The sequence below is a fragment of the Zootoca vivipara genome, chromosome 17 (genome assembly GCF_963506605.1).
Source record: "Zootoca vivipara chromosome 17, rZooViv1.1, whole genome shotgun sequence".
Lineage (NCBI taxonomy): Eukaryota > Metazoa > Chordata > Lepidosauria > Squamata > Lacertidae > Zootoca > Zootoca vivipara.
In genome coordinates, this window is record NC_083292.1 from 32,457,335 (window position 1) to 32,483,447 (window position 26,113).

The following is a 26,113-nucleotide window of genomic DNA, read 5'->3' on the forward strand; positions in this document are numbered from 1 at the left end:
CTCAGTTCCCAGCTTTCCCTCGCATCCGGTCACTCACAACATTGCTGGTAATAAACCCAAATATCAGAATAAATCCAGCACAGAGTCTGCATCTCCATCAGTTTCCTTAGCAACCAGATTTACTGCCTAGGCAGCCATCCAGGAGGGAGTAGCATAAAGCAGAAAAATCCAAGACAGAAGGCTAAATATAGCAGTGTTTGGAGGAATTAGGTTGGATTGTCAAAACAAGACACAGCAAGAGTGGACATTACTGTACTAGATCCAAAAAGCATTGGGATTGTTCTCCTGAAAAATTGCACACTTTAAGACTAACAACTGAGCACACCACAGGCTGCCAAGCACCAGCTGTAAGCCTGCTGCTACAAGCACTCCTTTGCTTTCACTGTGCCTCAAGCATCCATATTATTGGCACTAGGACAATTTCAACCACAGCAGGGAATCCAACACAAGATCTCCTCTGCTTTGTATGGACTTTGCATGGATACATGTATGCACTGGAGAACATACAAAGTTGACTTATAACCAAGACAGCCCAGTGCTGCTCAGTCTGACTGGCAGCAAATCACTAAGATCTCAGCCAGAGGCTTTCCTTAGTTCTGCTACCAGATAGATGTCTTTTCAACTGGAGATGCCATAGATTCAATCTAAGATTTTCTGCATGCAAAACCACTGAGCTATGGCTTAGCCAATCAGCACAAGACAAGAGGGGAAAACCAACAATGCAGCTTTGACTGGCATAGCAGCTATATAACACTGCACATGGGCAGAATAAGCCAACTGTATTTTGGAAAGTCACAGATTTAGAATTTCATTTGGGCCACATTTATCACTCCCAACCTAAAGTAGTTTAATAGGCATGGTCTCCTTCCCCACCACAAGGAACTGTTGGAACTGCAGCTGTTAGAGAATACCGTGAGTCCTCTCTGTAATAACAGATATTTTATGTGTCCCATCCCCTTTTCCCACTCCACCACAAAAGACACCCTAAACATATGGGTGCTGTAGAAACCAAAGGTGCATACTCAGATACAGCATACAACAAATTTCTTGTGGGAAAATGATTAATCAGATTTTAGTCCAAATACTGCAGATATGTTTTGGTTTGCTTCTATTGAGAAAAGGTTGTTAAGATAGCCATGGAAAAATGGTTGCTCACTCTTGGTTCAATACAAATATCCAAGGGAAGCAGAGCAACTGCACCAGGAAATCAGAAGCAGAAAGCAAGATACAGGGTAGAAGTCTGGTCAGAGAACCTTCCTACATCTAAGACCTGGAGTTTCCCATGGTGTTTTTATATTGTAAACTGCTCCATGATCCTTAGGTGAAGGGTGGTATAGAAATTAAAATTATATAGAATGGTAGTATACAAATTAAAAGTGAAAGAAATGAAATTTTGACAACTGTTTGAGGACTGTGTCCTGCATTAGTACATGTCAACTACTGGGATTGCTCAAAATCTAGAAATTAAAGTCTTACAAACATTCTTACCAGATAATTTTGATTTTAGACCTTCATGGTCTATTGGTTGGCTGGACAGGGAATAGATTTTAATTTCAGCAACAGGGACAGAAACATCTTTCACATTACTGTGGAGTCCCAGCACCAGGGCTCCTTCACTTGGATGCTGCATAACCTGGAGAAGAAACACAGTACAATTTCAGGAATGCAGGCAGAAAGCTTAAAAATAGAGAAAACAGGAATAGCAAAGTGGCTAGATGATCTGATTACATTTCCTGAAAATTGCAAAACTAAAACGCACAGCAGGCAATTATGTAAGTCAATCTACTAAAGAAAAGAGATTGCTACAGCAAGGAACATGAAGCACACACCAATGTGAGCCTAAGACAAAAAGCTCAATCAACTGGGAAAGCTCACTCTTGTTAAAGGGGTTAAACATACAAAATAGTGAAGATGGAAGGGAGTGCTATGGATGCAAATGCCTCCAACCTACATTTGACACAGCACTGCCAGCGACTGAACTTAATTTGCTGAAACCTTTTGGATTCCTACCCAAAAACCATGAAACAAATTTACCTCTCTTTGCTTCCCCAAATATCTGTTTATAGTGCCACAACTTTTGTGGAGAGAAATATATAAGAACATAGGAAGCTGCCTTACACCAAGTCAGGCTACTTAGTCAATTTAGCTCAGTACTACACTGACTAATAGTAAATCTTCAGCATTTCAGACAAGAGTCCCTCCCAGCCCTACCTAGAGATGCTGAGGATTGAACCTGGGACCTTCCTGCATGCAAAACCTCGCTGTCCAATCTTGCACTTCCCCAAATAAATTCTCACAGTGTAGTGGGCGGGGGGAGATGCTCACTTTTAAAGTCCCCTTCAAAAAATGTAATGCTTCACAATGTAGTATGCTTTCCCTAGAAACATTATCCAACTAGGAGGTATAATCAACATCTATTATTTTTCTCAATAAAACCAGTTCTCCCAACTTCCCTTACCTCAGCCATGTTAATAAGGCCAACAGCTAGAGTTTTGTAGCCCAAAATGGTCCTGTTTTTGTACCGTTTCCTTCGCTGCAACATGATCTGCAGCTTGTTGGCATCTCGCTTCAGGAAGTGGGGATACTGCAAGAGGAACCCAAAGGAAATGGCATGTAAATAAGTTGCAGACCAAACTTGTACAGCAGTAAGTCCTGATAGAAGGAGATCAGGCTGGATGTTATGTTTTCTTGAACCAACTTTAATACAAGAATTGCAAGTATTCAGGTTATAGATAGCTCAGTACTAATCTGCAGCTATTAACAGAAATCAAGATGGTCAACAAGATGGTCAAGCTTCAAAGCAGTACTATCAGCCAGTTGGTCCCACATATGTTTCCCAAAACTCATCATCCTTATTAGCTAAAATATTCTCCAGATGATTAGGAAACGGTTTCAAATAGCCCAATCAATATATTCCATTCAATTCATGCCTTCAAAAGGATTTTAAAGTGTGAGGAAATGTCCCATTGTATAGTTGCTTGCAATTTCTTAGAGTCAGGAATGAAGTTCCAAAAATGATTACCACTTCAGTATAAAGGACATGGTCTAAAAATGGATCCAACAACTGTGCAACTCAAAAGCTTACTTCCTCATGCAAGACAGCTGGTTCAGGAAGAGGTAATGTCTGAACAATTCTGGAAGAAAACTCATTAAAACAAATTGCACATCACCATCCCCCAAACACCCAGATTCATCACCTCCTGGCTTTGTGATTGCACTGGATTTTACTACGGTAGCAAGGTGAAGAGGATAACATATTAATCCTCCCTGTCCCATCTTAGATAAACATTTCAGATGCTTTAAGAATGTAATTCACCCCCTAAACAGCAGTGAAGCTGAACAGTTTAATGCAGATTGCAAACAGTTTACAGTTCTCTACAGGTCCAATGCTTTTTAACTCCATGTGTTGAGAAATGGCTATTTATGTAGCATGAAAGGGAGAAAAAGAAGTTGAGCATTTTCCCTGAAGAAAAGGAGCACAGAAGAGAAATCCACTGGAAAGCTATCTTTGACACATTGCATAAGCCTCACATTCTCAATCTGAAAACCTATCATGCTAGGCACACAGCAGGAAGAGTGTGACATTGCTTCCTAGGAATATGGAAGTGTGGGTGTAACGAGATTTGAAATTTCACAGCAATCTCTCTTCAAATATCCCCAAAGCACTTTACAGTTATTAAGCTTCTTCTTTAGAAAATCTGAAGCACACTAACACTATGCTATTTCCAAAGGAGTAGCCATGTTAAGCCTATTACATTAAAAACAACAGAAGTTTTGTGGTACCTTATTAAAGACTAAGGATTAGATGCTAAGGTATGTTTAAAAAAAATTAATAAAGATTTTCTTGGTTTACAAAAGTACATGCCGTCTCTCTTTTTTTAGGTTGTACAGTCTTTCTTACAAATCAATTACATTTGTTGTGAGACATTAGTGTTGAGTACAATATAAGGTTGGGGAAGAAGAGTAAGGAGAGGAGGGGTGGGGTGGTGAGGCTTATATTATTTTATATAGTATACATGTGGCGTTTTGTGTCGGCATCAACTGTGTAGGTTCTCTTTCTATTCATTTATTACATTTCCTTGGTAGTGAGAGGTATTGGGGGGCAGGGTGTGGTTGGTTGGCTAAAAAATGGTTTGTTTGCATGGGGGGGGGGCTTGTTTGGTCAGGTAAGCCAGATTGCTGTCGGTGGATTCTTGTTGTGGTCTTATTGGGCTGCGAAGGCATCCTCTTCTATTTGTCCCTGTGTCAGTCTCAGTTTATTTTTTAGGTTACAGGTAGGTAGCCGTGTTGGTCTGGGTCGAAGTAAAATAAAAAAATTCCTTCAGTAGCACCTTAAAGACCAACTAAGTTTTTATTTTGGTATAAGTTTAGTTTTTCTAGTTAAGCCGTTTCCCATACTATTTGATACCATTGGTCTATGCTCACTCCTGACAGATCCCTCCAGTGTCTGGCTAGGTAGGTTATGAACTCTGTATAATATGAGTGGTCATTATGAGCTTGGAAGATGTTCAGTAAGGCCAGTTCTGGAGTGAGTTCTAATACCTGTTTAGTTATTTTGCATATATCTTGTAGGACTGCTGTCCAGAAGGGTTGGATTTGGGGGCATTCCCACCACATGTGGAGGTATATGCCTGTGGATATGTTGCCTCTCCAACATCTTGGTGAGATTCCTGGGCATATCAGTGCCAGTTTCTGTGGTGTTAAGTACCACCTGTCAATGAGTTTCAGAGTGAGTTCCCTTCTTTTGGCAGAGATGGATTTAAAGGGAGGTTTAGACCACTTTCTAGTCCTTTGGGTGGGGTTGATTTCATAGCCTATCTCATGCACAATTGTTTGATTGTGTCAAGGGGGGGTCGTGGGATTTTGGAGAAGTATTTCATATATTGTGGATACCATCCCTTTGTCATGCCCCTCTGCTGACAGGAGAAGGTTTTTGAAGGTGGTCAGGGGCCTAGTGGCTGCTGATTTTACTGCTGGATTGTTTAAGGGGGCATGTAGTTGATGGTGTGCTAGCCAAAGTATTTGGGTGTCCCCTAGTTTGTCTTGTACTTCTTGTGCTGGTATTGGGTTTTTTTGTTTTTGTAGAAGTCTTTTAAGACAGTGTAAGCCTTTGGCTTGTCAGGTTTATTTCTGGAGGTTTTGTGCTGTGGGTTGGAATAGTGGGTGATAGGCCAGGGGGGTTAGTGAGGATGGGGATAGTTTGCCTACTTTTCTCTTCCATGCACGGACTGTGTTTGCCTCATCAGCAGGGAGTTTCTTTAGTATGTTTTGGAGAAAGATCCTAATGTATGTTGATGAAGTTTATGGAGAAAGGGTCTTCTATCCCCTCCTTCCCCCAGCATCCCTCCCATCTATGCACCCCCATTAATTTATTTAAACTGTATCTACCTGCAAGGAGAAAGTCAACTGAAGCTCTGTTTCCACAAGTCCACTGACAGGTAAGACAATCTCGTTGGACCTCAGAATCCTCTTTGAACCCTGCAACTCACACAGAACAAGAGGCATGCATCATTGTTTTTAGTCTTCAGCATGGGGGTACTTGAGCCCCAAACAACATACTGAAGAAACCGGTACAAGGACACTAATATGTACTAATTTTTTAATCAATCCAGGGAATTGGCCCATTTTCAGAGCCATTTTCAGACATTCCTGAGGGTGGGTGCTACAACCAAGGAGGTCCTCTGCTTGGTTCCCTGTGACTCCACTTCTTGCAGTGAGGGACCTGCCAGAAGGCCCTCAGAGCTAGATCTCAGTGTCTGAGCTGAATGATGGGGGTGGAGACGCTCCTTCAGGTATACAGGGCTAGGATGCTAGGCTAGGCACAGTAGGTTAAATTTGAACATGAAGTTCCACATAATGAATTAGAGTCCAATGCTCCAAACCAGACATTTTGCCCATTCCACAGGAAAATGGAAAAGCTTAACACTACCACCACCCCAACCCCAAGAGCACGAGAAAGGGAACTGGGTCTCTTCAGAGCTATACAGTTAGCAAGCCTTGCAATTGCTATGGCCAATATACAGCTTGAAAAATTCCCTGCTCCTTTATTACACGTACCTGCAGTTTCACTGCAATCACCACAGAATTTAGATCTTTGTCCATCTCTTTCAGCATGATTAGCTTTTTCAAGGTCAAGCTGAACAATCTGTCAAGTAAAATGACATTAAAAACATAGATTATAGGTCAGGAACTCCTGAAACAAAAACTTTTACATAAATACATTTGCCCATTGTGAAAGGACACAATGTTTACCTTTTCTTGAACTATAAAGCAGCTGGAGCAGTCTCTCCTCTCCACTCCCAGCTCCCCAAACAAGGATGTTGAAATCAGTATTTTACTGCATATTTCTACCAAGAAAATGATCAAGAACAGCACACTCTTCCAGCCTTCCAGAACAAAAGGCAGCTTAGGAGGCAGGGCAATGCTACCATCTTTGTCCTTTACCTACCATGAATTCTCCATGTGTAGGCAATCTGAATCCATTTGACTCAGATTGAAACTTCAGTGAGACAGACTGTTAGCTTCAAGCATGCCAAGAGGCACAGAAAATACGGTAGATTTCCATGTGGCACTTGCCAGGAGAATGAGTCCTTTTTATTTCCTTTTTTTAACACATACATGCACATCTCTTTCTCTGTGTACTAGAAAGCTTTCCATTTTGTCAATATTATAAAGTTAATATAATAATGTAAGCAGAAGCTAAGAAATGGAAATGTTATATAAAGGATAAGCTCTTGTTGTACTATTGACATTTCTACAATACGAAGCTTTTTATCTGTTTAGAAATTTCTAGCTTGTTTAACCCTAGAGGTTCTGAAATGGTATTACTACGTTTAAAATATGGTACAACATTTAGTTTGGATGTATTGTACATAAAGTATTGATAATTACAGTAATCAAGTCATTTGTGTGTGGCTACTTCAGGACCCAGATGACTACAGGGAAAGCGGAGGTCAAATTTGAGAGTCTAAAATGCTACCTTACACAGCACAGAAGGAGAGTACTCACATGCAGAGGAAGGAAACTGGGTTCTGAACTTGAACACAAATGTCATCACAACATTTCAAAACTTCATGAGATTTAATTGCTCACCAGCAGGAAGCCTGTTTTCACAGGTTTATTTCCTGGATAAATTCATGTATAAGTCATTTGGATATTGTGCAAAGGAACATTATTTATTCAATTTCTATTCTGCCCTTCCTCCTAAGGGAACCCAGAATCTCTGACCTCAAGACTAGAGGGGAAAGTTTCCCATGTCTGGATGCTAAAGTTACGGTTGCTCATGTTTTCATTATTTTAATGCAGTCATTACTAAATCTGCAGGCATATACTCTCTCCTAGTGTTTTGAATTTGCCCCATTCTGCCTTGTCAACAAGCAGTCCTTGTCAACAGTACTGACAATGGTGCAGGAGAGTTTTCAGAACATAAAAACAAGTCTGTGGAAAAGATATAGCTGTACAAATTTTGGACAGAAATAGGTCTTAATTCCTCCAGCTGCCAACCTAATTCTTCCTGGGTCCTGAACTCTTGATACTGCCTTGGGATTGAATTGCCTTGACAAATCTTGGCTTTGAAAAACCTGGATCCTTGAAATATAGTCTGAGTGGAAGGATATTTTCCTCATAGATGAACCACCACTGGAGCCAACAGATCAAGACCTCCACCTCTGCAAAACTACCCTTTGGAACCTCAACACCACAGCACAGGTGTTTTTTCTATTACTCTACCCCAGGGGTCAGCAAACATTTTCAGCAGGGGGCCGATCCACTGTCCCTCAGACCTTGTGGGGGGCTGGACTATATTTTTTTGGGGGGGGAATGAACGAATTCCTATGCCTCACAAATACCCCAGAGGTGCATTTTAAATAAAAGGACACATTCTATTCATGTAAAAACACCAGGCAGGCCCCACAAATAACCCAGAAATGCATTTTAAATAAAACGACACATTCTACTCATGTAAAAACATGCTGATTCCCGGACCGTCCGCGGGCCTGATTTAGACGGTGATTGGGCTGCATCTGGCCCCCGGGCCTTAGTTTGGGGGGGAGGGCTGCTCTACCCATTCATTGCCTGAGAGAAAGTTCACAGTTCCCACTGGAATTGAATGGTCTTGCTTCAATGTTACATAGCTCAAGTCAATTCTTCCACACTTCTGGGGTGGGTTCATTGTGACCAAGGTTAAAAACTTATAGTCCAGCATAAAAGCCCAGACATTTTTGCAGGAAGTGCAAAGAAAGAATGCAGCTATGACAGAAAATTCAAATATGTCTAGCTTAAATTGGTAAGATCCAGACAAGTGCCAGCAGGATTTGAATACAGGGCGGAAACACAGTACAGGGTGACTCCAACTCCACCCAGAAATTACTACTGTACTTTGGTCCCCAAAGCTTTTATCTAAATTAAGAGCAAGGTTGTGTGTAGGTTAGCCAACAACTAGCCTTTCCCCTTGAGAAGATGCAGTTAATTACTGTAAGGCATCTTTTAGGAATGTACACTTTAATCTACTGATTAATCAACTGAAGCATTGATAACCAATTTAAAAATCCACCATTTATCAGTGGTAATGAGAGCAAAGCAGAAATTCAGGGCTACAAGATTCATGCAGGCCACACAGATGTGCCATTTTTCTCCTCCTTACACCAATTTTTATGCAAAAGGGAACTAAAGTATGACTTCTTTCCAGTCTGTATCCAAAGTGAGTTCAATTTTCAAGTGATGTTCCTATGACCTCTCTTCTAAAAATAAGACCAGATAGCTAAAATCCATATTCAATCTATAAGTAAGTTCTCACACTTAAAGAAGAAACAGTTTCTTTCAGAATCCCCCAACAGGTATTTTTCATTAAGGTTTTTTGATGCATTTAAAATTAATAAAATTAGTTTAACAAAGGGCTACAGAATAGTGTGTGTTGTGTTTAGTCGTTTAGTCGTGTCCGACTCTTCGTGACCCCATGGACCATAGCACGCCAGGCACTCCTGTCTTGCACTGCCTCCCGTAGTTTGGTCAAACTCATGTTCGTAGCTTCGAGAACACTGTCCAACCATCTTGTCCTCTGTCGTCCCCTTCTCCTTGTGCCCTCCATCTTTCCCAACATCAGTGTCTTTTCCAAGGATTCTTCTCTTCTCATGAGGTGGCCAAAGTATTGGAGCCTCAGCTTCACGATCTGTCCTTCCAGGGAGCACTCAGGGCTGATTTCCTTAAGAATGGATAGGTTTGATCTTCTAGCAGTCCATGGGACTCTCAAGAGTCTCCTCCAGTGTGTGTTACTGAACAGCAAAAGCTAACAAAAACAGAACTGAGTGGGAAGTGCTGCAAGTGACTGAGTTTCAAACTACTGTATCATCTTTTACTTTTAGCATTTTTAATCCACCATTCTATAAACATATTCAAAGTAGTATATAGTGGAACCTTGGTTCTTGAACGCCGAAAACACAGAAGTAAGTGTTCCAGTTTTCAAACACTTTTCGGAAGCCGAATATCCGATGTGACTGTCGGCTATTGTTTCCAGGGTGCCTGCACCAATCGGAAGCTGCACCTTGGTTTCCGAATGTTTTGGAAGTCGAATGGACTTGTGGAACGGATTATGTTCGAGAACCAAGGTACCACTGTATAAGAAAAACACAATGTATAAAAAATCAATTCAAAAACCACCACAGAAACAAATCAGCCGGCAGACAGTAGCAGAAAAACCATTGCATTAAAACAGTATAGCAGATAATGCCTGCTAGAAAACATATATTAGTCATTTTTTTAAACGTTAGAGGCAATGAGGCCAGGCAGGACATTCCACTTTCTCTGTGCCACCAAAAAATAGGCCATTCTCTCATATTTACCCACCGTTCTTCCACTGACGGGGAGAACACATAGCAAAATCTCACTAGATCTCAAGGGTTAGGTAGATTCATATGGATGGAGGTGGCTTTTGATGGTCCATTAGGTCTTGGAAAGCTTAAAACTTTAATCATTGACCAACACACACTTCCTTTAGGAAAGAGGTTTTTGATAGATGGCAAGTTGACAATAGCTGGCTTAAGCCTAAATCTAATGAGTGGACCACAGGAAGGCTTTGAGGAGGAAGGGAATTTTGTTGTTAAGGGTTCTGTCATCCATCTTTGTCAGTGAAGAGGAAAAGGGGTGGGTAAGCTTAAAAGGAAAATTTTTCTGACTGCACCATTTATGTACCAAGATGTACCTGAGCCTTCCATGGCCCATCTCTCATCTGCTCAAATTGATGAACCTATAACAGCAGCAAATTCTAAAGGGCAGACAGGGAAAGAGACTGATGAACACCAAGAGAGGCATGGAGCTTCATAGTGAGATTGAACTGCAGAACAAATGCTCTGCTAACCTACAGCAAACGTAAGTCAGAAGCTGACTGCAGGAGCAGAACACTGCCTTCACTGCCCACTGTAGCTTGTCAAGCTGTGGATCGTGTACCACAAGATTCAGGATTATGATTTCAGATCAACCACAATTATCTACATATGCATTTCCTACATATACATTTTCTATTTGTGCCTCATGTATGGTTATTGCTTTATTTCTAATTTTACTGTTTTATCTTTTTTGAAAACCACTTAAAGGTTTCCTCACAATCAAGAGGTGTATAAATTTTAGGAAGCAGGTCTTCTCTGGAGTGGCCTATACCCTACAGAATTATCTGTCCTTTGTAGTGTAAGAGCCACCAAGCTACTTCCTGGGTTATATTTTGCTGTCAGAAATATTTAATTTGTTTTCCACTCAGGCAACAAAGTTAGTGCCATTTTATTGTTTTTATTACGTGATTTGGAATGCTATTGTTTTTATTTAAAAAATGTTGATTGTTGTTTTAACTATGGTATCTGGGTTTTATTTTCAAAGTTGTTATGTTTGATACAAAAGGAACTTATGAAATGTCATGTAAGTGAAAGTACCAACACCACCACAGGTTGATATAATAGACAAAGATTGGGATCCACCCAGCGCACCCCACCCAGCTCTTTAGAAACTGAGAGGCATCTCAAAATAGTTTGCCACATGGCCCTTGAGCTGCACACACACACACACAGAGAGAGAGCTTTAATGTGTGACAATTGGACTGGGCGTGTCCCAAGCAGCTTTTTGGATCCTTGCCAAATCACTCAAAGAAACCACAAGGTAGTTCTGTGAAAGTTAAAGGCTTTTATTCAGAATCACATAAATACTCAGCCTGTAGTTCACAAAAATACTCAGCCTGACATCTTGAAGGAATTCTATACAGTATATGAATCTTTTATTGTAACCCACCCTGATTGTTTCTGTTGAAGAGCAGTATAATGTTTATTAAATTAAAAAAACAGGGTAAGAAACCTAATATTAGAAGGTTGGGGAATGCAACCCACAGTTATTCAAAATCAAGAAAAGAGCATTAGAAACACCTGATCTGATTGAATTGCTTAAGGGAAAGATGTCTTAACATCCACCTTTGTTATCCAATCTAATAATATTGGAACAATGCTTTTCTATCACTTTGAAGGCATTTTCAATAAGAGATGGGATGGGAAAACAGATGGGAAAACAGGACCATTCCGAGACATTGGGCTTACAGCTGTCCCAGCAGTCATAATTCCCTAAGGGCTGATCTTAAATATAACTTGATTTAATATAGAAAATGAATGCCTCTCTACTTGGAGCACAGCTTCCTCTGGTGTTCTTCAAACTTGGGGCTTCAGATATTGTTGGACTGCAACTCCCATCAGCCCCATGCAGCTTACCCAAAGGTCATGGATGATAGGAGTTGAAGTCCAACCACATCTGAGGACCCAAGATTGAAAAACATTGCAGGTGGTGCCCTAATTGACTTAGTACATGCTACAGATTCCCAAAATCATGTTCTCTCAGGTCCTGGGTCTAGGACGATACAACACACCAAACCATGACAGCCTTCCAAACATAAACACAAAGCCATAGTTAAGAGCTGCTTATCTGCTTTCATTTTTTTACCAGGTCTGCTCTCCTGATTCTGTGGTGCAATTGCATCCATGGGAAGAGCAAAAAGATACTAACTATAGTTTCTCCATTCAAACATCATGCCAAACCATACGTAACTCTCCTTAACCATGGTTTTGTTGTGGTATCCAAAATTGAGCCAGCATGAGTCTCATCATCCAAAAAAAACCCAACCCTACCAAACCCTGTTCATACTGCAGTTACTATATTTCTTTTTATTGGATTGAAAGAGGGGTTTTATGGAAAAAATTATAACCCCTATTCTAGAGCAAGTTGAGCATTGGACCCAGGCTTCATCCATATTGAAATCTAGTAGGACAGTATGTCTGCCTCTCTCAAGCGGACCTTGTCTGTGCTAGTTGCTGGTTGATCAAAAACAGCAAAATCCAGACCTTACCAATCAAATACTTTGCTCACAAGGCTACGTTTATCCTTTCTTCCTTTAAAAATGGAACATAGAGCGTTGCGGGGGGGGGGGGTTAACCAATGCTCTCTTCACACTTCATTAAACCTCAGGCTTGAGAGAATGGCCATTCTGGCAATTTTTCATTTTAAAAGGGAAAACTGGCTAAGTGGATTTTGAAGAGCTGGCATTCAGCCACCTATGTTTAAGGGCAAGTGAAAGTTAAATATAAAAGAAAGGACTTGGGAAACAGCAGCACTTAAAAACAACACCATGCTAAATGCTAAAAAGAATAACCCACAGGCAGTGTCTGGGACAAAGATTTCATAGGGCAAATATCCCGACAAAGTGCATCCTCATCACATGCAGCACACAGGCATTTTGCATTAAGCACTAGCTGAGAGGGACTTTGTACTAGTAGGCTATATGTGAAGTGGTGGCTGACTGCCCAAGTCTACTATCTTGTATACATAAAGGCTTTGGGGAGATTTAAAAACGCTTTCCCCCTCCCAGTCAGTTCAAAATTAATCACTCATGATGGCTCCCCCACTTCTAGCTCAAACCTCATGTTTTGTCACTTGTGTTTTCCCTTCATAGACCGCAGCCTTAGGAAAATATAGCTGAAGTTGTTAAATCATAGTACAGGCTTGCAAATGTTGTTCACCTGGTTCCCTGTGGTAAGTAAGAACTGCCTTCATACAATCAGGCAGAGAATCTTTAAAGTGGCTTAGGATGTTTTAGGCTACAAAATGGCTAGCACCTGTGTGGGCAGGTACACTTTTTTAAAAAAATGTCCACTGCAACGCTCATATGCTAGCAATGAATTTGTTCAAATGGCTTTGTGCACAAACATTTTCAGAGGCAGGTAGTTAACATTATATTATAATCTGAAGGGAGGACCATCCTCAGCATAACAAGAGTTCTCTAGAACATTCTGTCTTGTGACCTGCTTAAAAAAAAAATCAGAGAAGACAAACTATGCACAAATTGTTGCCTGTCCTGGGTGGTCTTCACTGAGCCTCTTTAAACAACGTTATATGGTTGCCCGTTATAGATTATTTTTGTTTATCCATTTACTTCATTTTACTCCCAATCAGATTCATTACTCACTTCAATCTGACAACTGTAGCCACAAATGGTAACAAATATCTCTTGTAGTAGGTGGAGATAATTTATTATCTGTATACATACTTCACATGTAGTGGCTTAAGCAGCAGAGAAAGATTAAAGTCAAGTGCTTGTCTTCTATTTGCAAAACTATTTGCCAGCAAATGTTTAAGTAAATTTGTCCAAGCTGCATGTCGCAACTCCCAAATGTAGCAATTTGTGTCTGTATGTTGGTATATTGATGCTTTTGAATTATGGTACTGGAGGAGACTCTTGAGCAGGGGTCAGCAAACATTTTCAGCAGGGGGCTGGTCCACTGTCCCTCAGGCCTTGGGGGGGGGGGCTGGACTATATTTTTTTGGGGGGGGGGATATGAATTCCTATGCCCCACAAATAATCCAGAGATGCATTTTAAATAAAAGGACACATTCTACTCATGTAAAAACCCCAGGCAGGCCCCACAAATAACCCAGAGATGCATTTTAAATAAAAGAACATATTCTACTCATGTAAAAACATGCTGATTCCCGGACTGTCCGCGGGCCAGATTTAGAAGGCGTTTGGGCTGCATCTGGCCCCCGGGCCTTAGTTTGGGGACCCTGCTATGGAGAGTACCTTGGACTGCAAGAACATCAAACCTATCCATTCTTAAGGAAATCAGCCCTGAGTGCTCACTGGAAGGACAGATCCTGAAGCTGAGGCTCCAATACTTTGGCCACCTCATGAGAAGAGAAGACTCCCTGGAAAAGACCCTGACATTGGGAAAGATTAAGAAGGGGACGACAGAGGATGAGATGGTTGGACAGTGTTCTCAAAGCTACCAACTTGAGTATGACCAAACTGTGGGAGGCAGTGGAAGACAGGAGGGCCTGGTGTGCTCTGGTCCATGGGGTCACAAAGAGTCGGACACGACTAAACAACAACAACAACGTTGGTATATCCATTGGTCATCTACTTCAGATCAAAACTGGACAGACTTGGCATTACTTACAGTATACTTATATTAGGGTTGCCATATTTCAAAAAGTTGTTGGGCCTTTTCAGTTTTGTATACTTGTGGCTGCAGTATTCTGAATATGTCCGGGAAATTCCGAAGGTATGGCAACCCTAACTATATATCTTCTGCTCTGGCTCCAGGATAGTAATAGCATAACAATGTTCCCCAGGTGAGAATCCTCATTTAAATCCTCAAGTACATGTTTTACTCCACTCAAAAAACAGTAGGAGTTTTGTCAATAAGATATGACAACAATGCATTCATTGCCTTTTTTTTACCACCCTACTCCACATTTTGCATAGAAATATGAAGCTGCATTGTACAATCAAAACATGAAACCATCTTGCCCATGGATTGGGAACAGCTTGCCAGCAGGTCTAATTAGGTCAGGATGTGCCCCCCTGGACTCATGGCACCATTTTTCCCAAACCACACTCATACGTGATGTCAGGGGGCAGGGCAGGGCAGTTGCTTGACCAACTGGGTTCTTAAACTGAGTGCCCAAGAGTTGATCTGCAAGTGGCACTTGCTGACAGTGCTAACAACAAGCCCCAAAGGAAAACTCTCTAGTGCAAATGAGGAGGCGCAGCACTTTGCAACTGCTGACTATCATGGCATAGGGTTTTCCAAGGGCTGACAATCAGCTGATCACTAACAACTGCAACTAACACCATGTGCTTTTATCCACATCAGTTTTTATTTCAAACCATGCAGGAAAGGAAAACTTTCCCACTTGTCAAAGTTTGCCTGTTGCTGGGGGGGGGAGAGTGAAGGAAATAAGGATTTGACCCACCACTGACCAGATCCAGTTCCCCACCCCACTTTAAGATCATACATTTTTGAGTAACACGCTCATCAGAAATATCAGGAAAAATAATTCTACTACCTTAGAATCATAGAATCATAGAGTTGGAAGAGACCACAAGGGCCATCCAGTCCAACCCCCTGCCAAGCAGGAAACACCATCAAAGCATTCCTGACAGATGGCTGTCAAGCCTCTGCTTAAAGACCTCCAAAGAAGGAGACTCCACCACACTCCTTGGCAGCAAATTCCACTGCCGAACAGCTCTTACTGTCAGGAAGTTCTTCCTAATGTTTAGGTGGAATCTTCTTTCTTGTAGTTTGAATCCGTTGCTCCTTGTCCGCTTCTCTGGAGCAGCAGAAAACAACCTTTCTCCCTCCTCTATATGACATCCTTTTATATATTTGAACATGGTTATCATATCACCCCTTAACCTTCTCTTCTCCAGGCTAAACATACCCAGCTCCCTAAGCCGTTCCTCATAAGGCATCGTTTCCAGGCCTTTGACCATTTTGGTTGCCCTCTTCTGGACACGTTCCAGCTTATCAGTATCCTTCTTGAACTGTGGTGCCCAGAACTGGACACAGTACTCCAGATGAGGTCTGACCAGAGCAGAATACAGTGGTACTATTACTTCCCTTGATCTAGATGCTATACTCCTATTGATGCAGCCCAGAATTGCATTGGCTTTTTTAGCTGCTGCATCACACTGCTGACTCATGTCAAGTTTGTGGTCTACCAAGACTCCTAGATCCTTTTCACATGTACTGCTCTCAAGCCAGGTGTCTCCCATCCTGTATTTGTGCCTTTCATTTTTTTTGCCCAAGTGTAGTACTTTACATTTCTCCTTGTTAAAATTCATCTTGTTTGCTTTGGCCCAGTTGTCTAATCTGTTAAGGTCATTCTGAAGTGTGATCCTGTCCTCTGGGGTGTTAGCCACCCCTCCCAATTTGGTGTCATCTGCAAACTTGCTCAGGATGCCCTCAAGCCCATCATCCAAGTCATTGATAAAGATGTTGAACAAGACTGGGCCCAAGACAGAACCCTGTGGCACCCCACTAGTCACTACTCTCCAGGATGAGGAGGAGCCATTGATGAGCACCCTTTGGGTTCGGTCAGTAAGCCAGTTACAAATCCACTGAATGGTAGCATTGTCTAGCCCACATTTTACCAGCTTCTTTACAAGAATATCATGGGGCACCTTGTCAAAGGCCTTGCTGAAATCAAGATAGGCTACATCCACAGCGTTCCCTTCATCTACCAGGCTTGTAATTCTGTCAAAAAATGAGATCAGATTAGTCTGACATGACTTATTTTTCAGGAACCCATGCTGACTTTTAGTGATCACAGAGTTTCTTTCTAGGTGCTCACAGACTGTTTGCTTAATGATCTGTTCTAGAATCTTTCCTGGTATTGATGTCAGGCTGACTGGGCGGTAATTGTTTGGGTCCTCTCTTTTCCCCTTTTTGAAAATAGGGACAACATTTGCCCTCCTCCAGTCTGCTGGAACTTCGCCTGTTCTCCAGGAATTTTCAAAGATTATTGCCAGTGGTTCTGAAATCACCTCTGCCAGTTCTTTTAATACTCTTGGATGTAGTTCATCTGGCCCTGGAGACTTGAATACATCTAAACTAGCCAAGTATTCTTGTACTACCTCCTTACTTATTCTGGGCTGTGTTTCCCTTCCTCACCTTGAGGAAGCACAACCAGATTTTTCCAAATACATCAACTTAATTCTGCCTCCACATAGTCCTGTCATTTGACACACACACACATCGACAACTGTTCCATTTTTGCACAACTAGCTTTCAGAAGCTGGTTCTACCCACATTGTAGATTATGATTCTATTAGTGTGAGATGTGATCTAGAATCAGAGCTCATAAAATCAGCTTAGAAGCGAGCATTAAGCTTAGGCAAGTCAAATTTGCTAGTTCCTCAAAAAAATAATGAAAGCAGAAGAAGGGGTATGTGGTGTAATAGGAAGGTAGCTGTGTATCCTTCCATGGTCAAAGAAAATTCAAGGAGAATGGAAAAGTGCCATTTAAAAGTAAAGGAGGAGGAAAATTTTAAAACAAAACCAAAATAGACTGAAGAAAATAAACACCTTCCCTCCTTTGCAACATTCCAGCTGTGATAGACACACAGAGTTTTTGTCTTGTGCCAAGCATGCATTAGATTATAAGGAGAGCACAACAATTGGGGAAACTGTTGATTGGAATGCCTACAATTTTTTCAGACACTTGCCGTCTAATTATCCTGTAAACTTCAAAATACTTTTCATTCGAGTGTAGCAGCAGAAATGGGTTCCTGAAATGGAAGCTATTTTAATAGCTGAATTAACTTTAGAGCTGGGGGGAAGGAGGTCTAAAAGCATAATTTCTCTTGTAATCAAATTTTATGTATTTATTTATTTAGTGCTTATAGCCTCCCCTTCCTAGGATGGGCTACAAAAATATCCCAATTAAAACTGCATTTATATTAAAGTAATCAATAAAAACTACAAAAAGTAACCAAAGACAAAATAAAGTAAACTCCTGCACAGACCAGTAACACAGAAACATCCACTCAACTGAAGGCCTTGGTGCACCTTGACCAATCATCAAAAAACCATACAATGATGTGTACGGTGCCCCTCTCACTCGCCCCTACCCCTTAAAATCCAAAAGGTGGTAGTGCTGCTATCAGCTACTCACCTATCTTAACACCTAGGCATGTCTATGTGGGAGGCGCCAATTCAAATGGTTGGGCTCCAAATCATTTAGGGTCTGTGTCAGTATTAACACCTTAAATTCATCTTAATGGACTGGAAACCAGTACATAATTTTTCAGACTGGCATAACGTCTGCAGCCATAAATACCCACTAGGTGTTACATCTGCACTAGCTGCTGTTTCTGAATAGTCCATGGCAGTCCCACATGGAATGCATAGCAACGTACAGTCTGGAAGTTACAAGAGCATGGATCACAGTAGCCAAGCTATTCTTGTGCGGGAACAGCTATAGCTGGTGAATCAGTTGGAAAAGGCACTCCTAGCCACCAAGGCTTCCTGAGCCTCAAATTACATAAATGGGTCAAATAGTGTCTCTAAACTATGTGCCTGTTTCTTCCACAGGAATGCAATCCCACCCAGAACCACCCATCTCCCTTCTTCCCAGATTCAAGAACCTGCAACACACAGTACCTCCATGTTACCTGGATTGTTTCAATTTCCTGGTCCACATATAGTCCATTACTGCCTGCACATAATGGTTCAGCATCTGAACTGCCTCTTTTGATTCAAGTGGAATAGAAAGCTATTATTGGCATACTGATGGCACCTCACTCCAAAGCGCTTGACGATATATCCCAATGGCTTCATATAGATGTTAGAGCAAGAGGGACAAGATTGACATGGGAACTCAAGGAACTAAGCAAGAGTCTCCCACTGCTACTCTCTGAAATAGGCCTTGGAGGTAGCAATGAAATCTCTGAAACACAGTGCCCCTAACTCCCAACCTTCAAAGCCTCTAGAGCAGTGTTTCTCAACCTTTTTTGGGCCACAGCACACTTGTTCCGTGAAAAAAATCACGAGGCACACCACCATTAAAAAAGTTAAAAAAATTAACTCTGTGCCGCCCTATATTATAATTATGACTGTAAGAAACACTTGCCAAATATTGCTTTCCGGCGGGTCAGCGTTGCGTATTGGCGGCTGCTAGGCTCATTTGCACTGAGCTTTGGGAAAGAGGAGGAGAAATATTGCTTTCCGCCAGGCACGTGACAATGCAAATCGCCCTTCTCGTCGCCGCACGTCGCGGCACACCAGCCAGCGTCTCGCGGCACACTAGTGTGCCGCGGAACAGCGGTTGAGAAACGCTGCTCTAGAGGAGGATATCATGGTCAATGGTATCAAAAGTTCCTGAAGAATCAAGCAAAACAAACAAGGTTGCACTTCCCCATCCCTCTCCTGACAAACATAATGAATCAGGACGACCAAGGCAATTTTGGTGCCCTATCCAGGCCTAAAGCAAGATTGAAATGAGTCCGGAAAATCAGCTTCCTCCAAACATATCTGCTGTTGAACCATCACTATCCTCTTGAACACCTTGCAAAAAAGGGGGATACTGGTTATTAGGTGATAACTGTTCCATTACCTGTGAGTCCAGGAAGATCCTCTTGAGAAGGGGATGCACCACTGCTTCCTTAAGGGCCAATGGTACCTCCCACTACCCATAGCAAGGCATTCACCCCTTCCTGGGCTTGCCTAGTCACATTCCTTCAGCTAGTTTTTATTAGTTATGATAAGCAAGGGCATGTTGTTGTTCAAATTCCTTCAAGTGGCTTGTCCACATGCTCATCAACAGCTGGAACTGATCCAAAATAACCTGACTAAAAGCTCTGGACATTTCCTCAGGACTCGCTCTGTGATATCCAATGCCACGTGAATCTGAGCAATTGTATGCTTCTAGCGTCCTGCAAATTTGTCACAGTAAGCTCCAATGGTGCCACATCATCACTTTTTTCTATCCAGATGTTACAAACCCACTAATCACTCAAAAAGACACTGTTGAACAGATACTAGATATTGCAATGGTAGCAGAAAATTACATCTTCTTCACTGCTGCTGCTGCCACCAAAAATGTGCTGTCATCTGTGTCCAGGCAGATTCACATCAGGATTTATGCCACTTGTACTCCAGTTGTCCACCTTCCTGTTTGTGTATTTTACTCTTGTCACCATTCTAAAGAGAAACCAGAGCTTCAACCAAGTGTCAGTCATGTCAACTGGAAAAATGTCCCAGAGCATTCAGAAAGCCTTTGTTTAAGTCTAGGCAGACCAAGTCAATGGGTCTCCCAGCTGTTACAGTGTGCCACTGTCAGTCCAAGTCTTATCAGAGAATGATCCATCCATGACAATTGGCTTACTAGAAGCCCCCCTCCCCCAATCAATCAATGGATTCACACCAGCCTGTTCCATGGCAAAATCTAGGTCAAGAGTATGTCCATTTGCATGTGTTGGGGCCATATTACTTCTTCTGAGCTTTAAAACATGAAAGGTCTCTCCTATAATTTAAAACCATAGAGTATTTTGGGGGGCAATTTTAAACATACACACATTACAAGCATTTAAAAGCCATTATACTCAAGTTTGTCATCTAGCTTTACATGCTTTTTACACATCTAAACATTATTGATTTCTACAACTAATATTCGCAGAATAATGCAACCAATTATGCAATAATTGTAACTACTTCCTCCAGACATTTTGCTTGCAGCTATGTTTCTAAGCCACTTTATGATAACCAGACTACTCTTGTCTTTCACAGAGCATTTCAAACAAAGCTAAAACATACGGAAGGCTGCCAACAATCTAATGCTGAGTTGAGATTTTTTTCTAATAGTACAAAATTATAAATTTATCTAGTGCCAACACTGTAAAAAGCTCTTTAAGAAAATATAAGCAAAATACAATTCCCCGTCCCAAGGAGTTTACAATTTACATTAATTATAACAGAAGGGGAAAGAAAAAAAGGCTGCAAACTCCTACATCTCCTACCATAGTTAGGAGATTGTGAACATGATGGCTGCAACAGGCCTGTGTAGCTAAATTGAAGCACTTTCAACGTCCTTTTTATGTACCGTAAATCAAAAGCAGAGAGAGTTGCATGTGCTTAACTCCACTACTAAAATCAATTTCATAATTTGTATTCCCATATAGAAAAATACCCTGAGTGCCATTAGCAATGCCAGTGCTGAAATAATGCAAAAAAATCACTTTCTTCATAAAAACAAGTACAGTGGCACCTCTACTCAAGGATAAGACAAATTTGAAAAACCACCATCACAAAACAAACTCTGAAATGAAAGGCTTCCCCCTGTCCCTAACAACATGAAGAGTTGTAACACACAACTGGGCATTCATTTGTCCTTTTGAAATAGTTGATGCCTAACACAGCAGGCTCTAAGAAACAAGTCTGAGGACACTGGACACCGTTTCTTCAAAAGCTTTGCTTTGTATGGCCTATCAGGGGTCAGCAACCTTTTTCAGCCATGGGCCAGTCCTCCATCCCTCAGACCTTGTGGGGGGCTGGACTATATTTTTGGGGTGGGGGGGAATGAACGAATTCCTATGCCCCACAAATAACCCAGAGATGCATTTTAAATAAAAGCACACATTCTACTCATGTAAAAACACGCTGATTCCTGGACTGTCCGCAGGCCGGATTGAGAAGGTGAATGGGCCTGGGCCTTAGGTTGCCTACCCCTGCCTATACAGTGCATTCACCATGATGCATTCACTCTCCCAGTTCCCCTCTGCTCCAATATTAATCAGGAGATCAAAAACTGGGAAATTTATATATGGTATTTTCTATGTGATTTTTGCTACCTCCTTCATAAATAGTTACTTTGGTATTTTAAATATTCAACTATCACACAAAAGTAAGTAATGTTGCTCTGTTTTCTCCTCCTGGTTACTCCCCACTCCATTAGTACTACAGTACTCTGTCACACTAGGCGTGACATTTTAATTCCCAGTTCACAATGAGGCAACAGACAACTTACTTTCTCATGTTCTAAAAACCAACATTTCCAAAGTCAAACACAACTTCCACATTAAACAGCTACCAACAAGGTCATTTCAAGGACTTCTCTTCCCTTGCATTCCAAGCTATGACAAAGCCAATTAGCCACACTAAGCCAAGCCAAAACATGTCCTGAGTCAGCAACAGGGCAATTCACAGATCAGGGTAGTGAACAGAAGGTCTGTTCAGACTTGCATGTTCCTGCATCAGAAGAAAACCCTGTGTCTCAATATCTTTTGACTGCTGACAACCATGGAAAATAGAGCAGGCAGAGGAGAAGTTCAGAATACTCTTTTTCTGAAAGTGCAGATTTTCCACCACTACCCCATATACAAATAGTCAGTAGCGGTGACTGGTTTGATAACCTAACCTAACAAGCTTAATATTTTCAAAAGTCATGCTGTATATAAGAAGGCAAATAAGTACAGCTTTTAAAGAGACTCTCATTCTTTGTACTACACATATGAAAGATCCTGAAGTCATCTCCATGGATTCTTAGATCTATTAATGTGGGTGTAGAAAACACCAACAGGAGTTAAGCTGCCACAAATTAAAGGTTAATAGTAACTATTATTTAAGTTAATTTAAATATGAGAATTGTAAACTATCTCAGTGCCTCACAGACCTTCCCCCTTGTAGTATCCAAAAAACAATTTTAACATTGTGTATTGGCTTAAGTCACACGCTGTTAGACTTAAGTTGCCATCAACCTGTCTCTTAATAAAATATTGTTCCAGATCCACATGAACTATCTATAACAGACCTCAATATCTAGCTCACTTTTGCCCCAAAGTAGAGAACTTTCAAAACCACACATTAGCCACTCTCCCAAGAATGAAATCTTACTATCTAAACTGCAATGTACCAAAAGGAGAGAACACAGGAGTACCAGGTATGTCTCTCAACCTCAAAAATTAACTAGATGGGCAGCTGGTTTCTTCATCACATGCTGTAGGGGAAGGCACATACAGACTGTGGCTCTGTAGATGAGAGCCCAGTTTGCAGAGCTACCGTATTTTTCCGTGTATTAAACGAGGTTTTTTGACTCAAAAAACATGTCAAAAATCATGCTCCTCCACCAGGTGGAGCTGGTTGACAGGCACACTACCACCCCCATGCCACTGCAGGAGGAGAGAGTTTCCCACACCGCGTGGAGTGGAAGCTGCACACAGCCAGCCAGCTGGTGCCTGCAGTGGCTGGGGGGGAATGGCTGTCCACTTGGCCAACCCCCAGCAAAGGCCCTGCTGGGGTGATGGCATGCATGCAATTCCCCCTAAAAGAGCTCGACAACTTTGGAGCATCTCCCCTCATTTTCTTTAAATTTACTCTCCAAAAATAGGGGGCTTCTTATACATGGGGGCGTCTTACACATGGAAAAATATGTATATGCTGCTTGATAAAGTCCTGCTTTGGCTCTCCTAACAGAATGCACTGTTGTCAGTGCACTAGAAACTGGGTTTAAATTTGTGCTCAACCACTACTAAGCTCACAGGGTGGACCTTGGGCCAGACACACACACACACACACACACACACACACACACACACAGCATGACCTGCAAAGATAAAATAAGATCATCACAAAAATACACACACAACTGGAGCCAAGGCAGTCTCTCAGATGTGGCATTACATCGACGCAGGGGAGTTTAAGCAACTTAATTTAAGCTACCACCTGTTTCTTGTTTACATAAACTCTTCATTATTCTCCCTCTGCATAGGATCTGTACAGAGTCAAGTAACCTGCTCTTAATAATTAGAACTGATACAAGTCAGCAGGATTCCATTAGCATCGAAATAGCATGTGGCCATTTTAGAAAACAAATCACATTTCATTCAGCCAACAGTAGCTCTTTTTAAGTGTTGAGGGTAAATGGAAGAAAGCCAGAATCAAATACACACTAGCACAAAAATTATGACAATTGAAACTAATTTCTTAACAATGAACACAGAACCCTTTTCATACTAGTTCTTATTTGAAAAAAAAATCTATTTTCTGAAACATTAAGTGTGGGTATGTATCAAAGAGAACTGCATCATTTTAGAAGGAAAGTCAAGAGTCTTGGTCTCAGCAGCTGCATACAGAAGTTAAAACAACCATGTTACAACAGCTTGAATGACAGTGATTTAGTAGTTTGGCATGTATACCCCACCAGCTTTGACACCTAAAAGGCAGAAAGCCTGGTCAGTCCTTTTTGTACCCAGTATAGAGAACAATACTCTTCATACACACACCTGCCCTACTCTCACCTCCATTCCAGGTAGAAATTCATGCTCCTTTCTATCCCGTTATCTAATTCTGTAGATACCGGTAGCTGTATAAAAATTACTTTTTACCCAAGGAGAGGCATGGACACACCAGGACAAAAGCCTCTCTTCATCTCTCACTAGAGGCTTATAAAGTGACATTCAACCAAGTCCAAACCACACAGAGAGAGTTTACCCATTGTAGAAATGCAGACACTTCATCTGGGACACAGAAGCTCCCATTTTCAGCTGTTCGAGCCATATTCCCAAGGTCCCCATTTGTTTAAGTTTCAGACCTGCTGATCAACCATCCTCTTGTGAAGCTCTTGAGGAAAATGCTGCTTTGACTCTTTTGTACACCACTTCACACACCAATAGCAAAAGGCCAATGATAAAATGCATGATTAAGCATTAGCAGTTTCTGCATGATTACTACACACCTCATATGCTGACTACCAGGAAGAAACTGAATGGCCTATGACTTCAGCAACCTCAAGAGTTCATTCCTTCACTACAGCTGCACAAAATATATAAGCTAACCAAGAACAGTGAAGCACTCTGCACTTAAAGATCTGTACTATGTTCACTGGGAAGGGCCAGAGGGACATTTAATAAGCAAATACTTCCACTTCAGGAAAAATGAGCTATCTAATACTTGTCACCTGTGTCAAATCTTTATACTGTGGTCACCATAGTGAGAATTAATCTCATGTTGGCGATAGTTTGGGGTCTACTTCCAGGTAAGCCTTAGTATTGTCAAGCAGCTGCTTTCAGTTACACAAAATATCTTAAGGAATCTCTTGACCACAGTCAATGCCTCACCACTGAATCCTGAACCAACACATTGCAGTACTGCCTAGGTTTAGCCTAACAATCTCCACTGGTCCCTATGATTTCCCAGATCAGTTTAATATTTTAATCTGAAGGAAACCAATGCATTTCAATCCTGTGTGTTCCTGTCTATACTCCAGGCCTTGCTCTACTCCATGCCACCATCCCTTGCCTAGGGGGATCTCCTACTCTAGGCAGGATCTTCAATCATACCATTACTGTATAACAAAAAATACTTGCCCACACATGCTTATGCTTTTTATTTGTGGCATAAAGGAAAGAGCTAACCTTTGAAAAATGTTTGCTTGCGTGGTTAACTGCAGAAGATTCTCATTGGGGGACTAATTAATTTTTTTTTTACAAACCTACCACATCCTCACAGAAATTAAAATATATGCTTTATTTCAATACCCTCACAGCTTTGAGGCCAGGTTCCATAGCACTCCCAAGAACAAACGCTGCATAATCACTTCTTTTTGAAATTCTTATTTCATGACCCTAATGAGGAAACACACATAAAGTAGTAATCATTGTATTAAACTTCTTTGACCATATACATGCAGACCCAGCAGTAAATAATCCTTCACACAATACCATTTCACCCATCAGCCTATTGTGTTTGTGGATTTACAAAATCAACACATGTTGTGTTGACTCAGCTTATGATGCACAGAAAGACAGCAAAGCTCTGTAAGTAAACTCAGGTAGAATTCTTCATGCTGTTTCTTGTAGACTACCTCAAAAATAGCTAATGGTTCCTTACAATTTCATCATCCAGGGTGAGTTGAGGCATGTTTTTAGGATCATTGGCCAACAGCAAGGATAAAAAAATAACCACCAGAAAAAATTAATTTAGAGCAGTGCTCACCAAACCACAGCTCATTTTTTAAAAGACAAAATAAAACAATTTTGAAAGCTAGGGTTTTTTCACATGCCTAAAATCTCAGGAGCCCATTTCTGCAGAGTCATTCTTGCCATCTAGTAATAAACTTCATAAAATGTTTTAGTAATTGCAGTTTCATAAGTAGTACATTAAGGTTGGCTGGAGAGCTGCTGCATCATTTATTCATTGCCAGATAGTTCTTCAATAGTGCATGGCCTCACCATTATACAAACAAGAAAAATTGCAAGGTGGAAACATGAAATATGACAGCCAAGAAATTGTAACAGGAAATGTTAGGTAGAACAGCACTC

General features: G+C 41.2%; 1 protein-coding gene across 3 annotated transcripts in view; it reads right to left on the reverse strand.

Moving 5' to 3' along the window:
- The window catches only part of PACS1 (phosphofurin acidic cluster sorting protein 1), an 80,177-nt gene that overhangs the window by 37,925 nt on the left and 16,139 nt on the right, over nucleotides 1-26,113 (reverse strand). For all 3 annotated transcript variants that reach the window (XM_060269481.1, XM_035097679.2, XM_035097680.2), the window contains exons 2-5: nucleotides 6,058-6,145; nucleotides 5,389-5,478; nucleotides 2,459-2,584; nucleotides 1,489-1,633 (exon numbers count right to left, since the gene is read on the reverse strand). In XM_060269481.1, coding sequence (XP_060125464.1) covers nucleotides 1,489-1,633; nucleotides 2,459-2,584; nucleotides 5,389-5,478; nucleotides 6,058-6,145 — 449 coding nt within the window. The remainder of the gene's footprint in view (nucleotides 1-1,488; nucleotides 1,634-2,458; nucleotides 2,585-5,388; nucleotides 5,479-6,057; nucleotides 6,146-26,113) is intronic.